Source organism: Camelus dromedarius, chromosome 9 (assembly GCF_036321535.1).
Source record: "Camelus dromedarius isolate mCamDro1 chromosome 9, mCamDro1.pat, whole genome shotgun sequence".
NCBI classification, from domain to species: Eukaryota; Metazoa; Chordata; class Mammalia; order Artiodactyla; family Camelidae; genus Camelus; species Camelus dromedarius.
In genome coordinates, this window is record NC_087444.1 from 64,968,530 (window position 1) to 64,975,211 (window position 6,682).

The 6,682-nt window shown below is 49.7% G+C and overlaps 1 protein-coding gene across 1 annotated transcript; it reads left to right on the forward strand.

Moving 5' to 3' along the window:
• On the forward strand, positions 1-2,997 carry LOC105088040 (free fatty acid receptor 2). Its single transcript, XM_010978814.3, has one exon. The coding sequence runs from the start codon at positions 1-3 to the stop codon at positions 994-996; it is 996 nt and encodes a 331-aa protein (XP_010977116.2). The 3' UTR covers positions 997-2,997.
• Positions 2,998-6,682: the final 3,685 nt, after the last annotated feature.

The following is a 6,682-nucleotide window of genomic DNA, read 5'->3' on the forward strand; positions in this document are numbered from 1 at the left end:
ATGCCCAACTTGCACAACTCCTTGATCCTCGCAGCCTATATTGTCATCTTCTTCATCGGTCTCCCTGCCAACCTCCTGGCCCTGCGGGCCTTCGTGGGGCGGGTCCGCCAGCCTGACCCTGCCCCCATCCACATCCTCCTGCTCAGCCTGACGCTGGCGGACCTCCTGCTGCTGCTGCTGCTGCCCTTTAAGATCATCGAGGCGGCGTCTGACTTCCGCTGGTATCTGCCCAAGCTGGTCTGCGCCCTCATGGGCTTCGGCTTCTACAGCAGCACCTACTGCAGCACGTGGCTGCTGGCGGGCATCAGCCTGGAGCGCTACCTGGGAGTGGCCTTCCCCGTGCGGTACAAGCTGTCCCGCCGGCCCCTGTACGGGGTCATTGCTGTGCTGGTCGCCTGGACCTTGTCGTTTGGTCACTGCACCGTCGTGATCGTCGTTCAGTACTTGAACTCAACCCAGAGGGCCACAGATGTGAGCGAGACTACCTGCTATGTGAACTTCACCCGAGAGCAGCTGCGCCTGGTGCTTCCCGTGCGGCTGGAGCTGTGCCTCGTCCTCTTCTTCATCCCCATGGTGGTCACCATCTTCTGCTACTGGCGCTTTGTGTGGATCATGCTCACCCAGCCCCACGTGGGGGCCCAGAGGCGGCGCCGAGCGGTGGGGCTGGCTGTCGTTTCGCTCCTTAATTTCCTGGTGTGCTTCGGGCCCTATAACATCTCCCACCTGGTGGGGTTTCACACGAAGGAAAGCCCCAAATGGCGGGCGGAAGCTGTGGTATTCAGTTCCCTCAATGCCGGTCTGGACCCTCTGCTTTTCTATTTCTCTTCTTCGGTCGTGCGCAGGACCTTTGGGAAAGGGCTGCAGGCACTGCGGCATCAGGGCTCCTCCCTGCTGGGATGCAGAGGCAGGCAGACAGCGGAGGTGGCGGTGGCGAATGGGGACAGGGGTGTGAGTCAAGCAGAAGGAGGGCCAAGTTCTGACTTCACCACGGACTAGGGATGTCCCTGGATGAGTTGAGCAGGACAGGAGAGGGAGAGCGTGAGGGTTCCTGTCTCAGATTCAGGAATCCTCAGACCCAATCTGATGCTGGGACTGTCAAAATCTGTCTCACTGGTTTGGTATCCCTTCCTGTCTGAATTTTCCTTCCCAAAGGAACACAGCTCCATGACTAAAGAAGAAAATGGTTGGGCCTAGAAGCACTATCAGACCAGAGTTTCAGAAGCAATGTAGGTAATACAAATTCAGTCCTTGTGAGGTGGTCAGGAACTGAAGGAGAGAGTTCTAACGCAATCTTTTGAAACACCACCCACACACTGGCCTAGCCGTTGGTGCTGGAAAGAAGCCAATGGGAAACAGATGGAAGAGAAATAGAAAATGAGGTCAAAGAAGATGTAGGAAGGTTGTGAACCAAGGGGACTAGGAGAGAGGACTGGGGCTCAGACCTCTAATGATCTAGGTGTGGACGGTGTCCATCTGACCCGCTGCTTTGTAAGTATGATCCAGTCGTCACCGTGTGTGTGTGTGTGTTTTGTCTCCCCCATTAATCTGGGAGCCACCTGAGGTCTGGGTCTTATCTTCTCCCTCCATGGCGCCACCCACAGGTCAGAATCCAGCTTGGCACCCATCAGTTAGAGGTCAACACTGACTAGCACAGGAAAAGACAGTCTGGGGTGGCAGATTGAAAATAAAGATTATAAAACTCTGAAGAGAGCGTCCACAATTTTTGTAACATTTTTGCAAGCACAAGGAGGGCAAAAATGGGATAGAGAACCAGACCCAGCAGCAAAGGGAGAGGACGGTGCATCTGAAACCACAGAAATATGTTAAGATAAAGACGTGGGGTAAGTGAGTCATGGAGTGAGTACTGATGGACTCCTGTTTAGACTGATGAATAGAGACTGGACTCAGAAAGAGGATGAGGTGAGTCCTGGCTCAAAGCTATCAATGTATCACAGGGGCTTAAAACATTTTACCTTCCCACTTAGAAACCTGCAGAGTTTTCCTATCATCAAAAGTTTTCCTCCCAAGAACTCAAATCGTATCATCTCACTGCCTGCTTTGTATCCTCTCCTCCTTCCCAGTTCCACCTGCCTAACTCATTTCTCCGCAGTAAGCACCCCTCGACCGCACTCTCTACTTAGCAGGCCCTCCAGCACCTACCCTAGTGGTTTGCACCAGAGGCTACACATCAGAATATCACACAGACGTAAAAAAATAATACAGATGGCCACCCTAACCCTACTGACTTGGAATCTCTGAGGGTGCCGCCCAGCAGATGAGCTTTAAAAAGCAGCCCACGTGATTATGCTAGGCAGCTGAGGTCAGGAATCACCAGCCTAGTTCAGGGGCCCAAACTGTCCAAGGAATTATTCTTCAGAGACCTTCCCTGCTTGTAATCCCCCCTCACCTAAACCCCACATGGCTCCATCTTCCGATTGCTTACTTTTTCCCCTCTTGCAAAACGCCACTCAATAGTCACTTTCTCCAGAAAGGCTTCCTTCCTTACTCCCACTCAACCGAGAGCTCATTTTCTGTTTCCCTTCCTCAAAACAACACCGGACTGGTGTCTTAAGAGCTCTGAGTTCAGTGTTGATTACTAACTGGATGACCTTGAGCAAGTCACAACCTCCAGCCTCCATTTCCAAACCAAACTAATGAGGATACTGCATGCCTCTCAGGGTTATTCTGAGAAGTCAAATGAGACTGCATAGATTAAATTGCTGAGAAATTACAGTGGTATTTAGCTGTAAGATATCAACCCATCTGAACACAGACGTACTCCCACTTAAAAGAAACGTAGTAAGTAGAAATTTTAAATAATGGAAATAACATACTAGATGGTCAACTACATAGGATGGTTTGACAGTAATGTATAAAAAAAAATCTGTGATTTTCAGCTGACTGTGAGCTTCCTATGCATCTGTGATATATTACACCTTCCCCCCAAAAAAGCTGATTTGATTTTGGGGGGCATTAAAAGAAACAGAGTGCAAACAAGCTGATGATAATCTCACTGTGCTGGGGATAAGCAGCAGCATGCCGAGCGCTAAGCAGCACATTTGTAAAAAGGACGTGAACTTAAAAAGAATCAAGCCCCTAAATTGACCAAATGTTTTGGAGATTTAAAACCTAATAATAATAATTATAACAATAACAATACACATTAAGTGCCAGGCACTGTTCTAGGGAAGAAGCGTGAGACAACTAAGGGCACTTTCCAAGGTCAATAGTGGGAGGGAGTTTGAATCCAGGTCTTCCGGATTCCAAAGTGCCTGCTTTTTTCACTGGCATATAAGAAGCCAGTTAGAGAAGGCTGAACACATGGCTGGAACAAGATAAGGTTCATTTTATAGAAGATGCATTCTCTGCAGCCCCAAAGAGAAGAACAAGGACCATGGGCCAAAGCAGCAGGGGGTTCCATCTTCAACAGCCAGGGCTCAGCAAGGTAATCACTCCCGGTCTCCAGGAATATTGAGGTAGAAGATACAAAACACTCAACTTGGGACGTGGAGGAAGCTCACACATCTGATAAGGGCTGAACCAGTGAACGGCCAGACCCCTTCCAACTCGGAGAGTCCCACCATTTTAGGGACCAGGTCGCGCCTGCTAAAAAGTGCAAGGAAACTTCTAGCCCTGGTCTGAGACTTTCAGGGTGAAGCTTTAGCTACTCACTAACAAGTATTTGATCTTCATCAAGTCACTTTCTTTACTGGGAAATTAGTAATTCACTTGCTCAGCAAATACACGTATTGGTTTTTATCTACTTATCTACTAAAAGCCAGATACTTTTCTAGGCGCTGAGGATGCAGATTGTATGAGAGACAAGGTACCTGCCCTCCTGGGGCTTCCATTCTAGTGGGGAAAAAATCGTTAATAAACAAGTAAACAAACAACAAGATAATTTTAGAATGTGGACCAAAACAGGGATATGGAAGAAAGTATAAAGAGGGGTTGAGAGGTTTTAGAAGATTCTCCTGAGGCAATGGTGGTCAGCTGAGATCTGAACAATGAGAAAGAGTTGCATACAAATGCTCAAGGGAAGAGCATTCTAGAAACAGGAACCACTGGTGCAAAAGCCCTGGAGGAGGGAGAAAACCTGAGCATCTCAGGGGCAGAGAGAAGGCCAGTGTGGTGCTAGAGCAGCGGTCTGCAAACTCATACATGTATTATGATCACATGGAGGGTTTGCTGAAGCACAGATTGCAGTCTTTCCTCCGAACAGTTTCAGAATCACTAGGTCTGGTACAGGACCCAAGAGTTTGTATTTCCAACAATCCTAGGGGATACTGATGCTGGTGGTTCAGGGGTCGCACTTTGAGAACCACTGGGCTGGAATACTGTGAATGGGAAGAGAGTGAAAGAGGAAGTCAAGGAAGTCGGCAGGGACCGGACCATGCAAAGTGTTTTACGCCCCAAAGAGAAGAATGAATTTACCGCAAGAGCTTCTGAAGCCATTTGAGGATTTTATGCAGGAGAGTGAAATAATCTGATTTCCAATTTAGGATGATCACTCTGGTATCTGTGCCCACCACTGAAGGGAGATGGTTGTTAGGATCAAGGAGATAATATGCACAGCAGAGTTAAGAGCCATAAAGTAAGGAGCAAACACGGAGGGTTTTCATCAGGCCGGTTGCTCCCTGAAAGTGGGGGCTATTTCTTCTTTCATTAGAACTGGCCGACCAAGAACCAAATAGCCAGGAGGGGGCCTTACAAGTTACCATGCATCTATTTGATAAATAGATGTCCCCAGTGTGTGCCGGCAATGTTTAACAACCAGTTCTTGGGATGGAGGCTCGGGGGCTGAGGGTAGAGGGTAGCACAGGTCCTGATCTGCAGCACCTGCCAACTTCGGGAGCATACATCCCCCTCCAGGGTCAGTTTCTATCCATGTGAAGACCCTGAACATGGGTTTGGCCAGCCATGCTAATAAACCGCACTTCTAAGCGAGTTCAAGCACCTCGCCGGAGGCACCTCCCAGCACACAGGCACAACCAGCAGGCGGATCACATCCGACCTGAGAAAACTTTCTCTCTCCCTGGCTACATATAGTTCAGGGCTCTGGCACAGGACTTTTGACACTGAATAAACACAAGCTAAATATGGCTGGCTGGGCCTGACCCAAGAGGATCCGGGTGGCTGCTTAGATTGTGGGACTCCTCTGAATCCCCTGCAGGATGACAGATGGGTAAACAGAAATATTAGTGCCTGGTTAATGAGTAACACAGACAGCAGCCCAGAGCCGCTACCAGGAAACAGGGGTGGAGGGAGCTGGCTGAGGCTGCCCCCGGGGTGGGGGGGGCCACCATCAGGAAGTGAGAACCCTGCATTGCCTATTTCACTTCCCCTTTCTGGAAAAGATGCTGGTGTGCCCCTTCCTCAGAAATCCTCATCTGATGACACAGCCTGAGCTCCCATGCAGTGTGGTTTTGTGGGGGACACTGGTCGGAGAAGGCAGGCATGGGTGGGCCTGGAGAGAGGGGCTGAAGGCAAACACGTGGCCGAGATTCCAACTCCACTCCCTTTAACTTTCCTGCCCCTTCCCTCCAGGTTTCTGTTAGCTCTCTCTCCTTCTCTCTCCCTCCCTCCCTGTCTTTTTTTCAGCTTTCTCTACTTCCTGTGGTTAAATACTTCTGCCCCATTTTTTTCCTTTTCATTTTTTTCTCTAATCACAGCAAATGACAATTTCTCATCTACAAGTTGCACATTCAACCAGGAAATTGGGCCAAAGATCTCTAAGCCCTCAGACACTGTAGTCCAGTAACCCACTTGGTAAAGTTTTGAGCGTCTGATGAGGCAGAAGATGTGAGGTGGTGGAGGTGGGGAGCCAACAACGGCTGCGGTCAACTGTCCACCAGCAGCTTACCCAAGGAGGGGCTGGCCACGGCTCTAGTCTAACCTCAGGCTCCCTCTCCCCAAACATTGTCCCCTGCCATCTGTTGCCCAGGCTACACTGGCCTCAAGGAAACAGTGTTAGGAAAGTAAATATACTGCTCCCAAAGCTAGATGTTTTAAATAAAAAGCCCATACTCGTGTACAGCTGTCTAGAATTTCTGAAGTGCCATGGCAGACATTGGTCATCATACGTAGGCATTCATTCATCCACAAAGCTCTGTGCAGGCCTACTACGTGTCAGGTCCTGCTCTAGGTGCTACAGACACAGCTGCGAACAAGCACAAGACCCCTGCTCTCACGCCGTCCAAGTTCCAGTGGGAGAGGCAGACAGGGAGACAAATAGACACTCTGGAGTGGTGCTAAGGGCTGTCAGTAAGACAGAGTCAGGGTCAGGCAATGACCTTGAGCAATGGATGAGTGGCTTGGGAAGGCTGCTCCATTCCAGACATGCAAATGTCCGGAATGACAAGAAGGAATCATGCAAGCCAAGAATGGAGGCGGGAAACAAGAGTCCGAGCAAAGGGTTCAAGGCAAGCGCAAGGCTTGAACAAGTTGAATCTGCACAAGGAACTGAAAAGCCAGGGTGACTGGGGCTGAGTGATGGTGGGGAGACAGGCAAGGGTCGGATCATAGGGGGCCTCGAGGTTTGTGATTGGAGGCACAGCACAAATCTTTCCCCCACTTAACAACAAGGGAAACTGAGGCTCAGAGATGTCAAGTGACCGTGTGTCAGTCCTCATAAAGACGGTCTTCTGACCCCTGGACCCTGGTATGGACTACAGACTCCCTC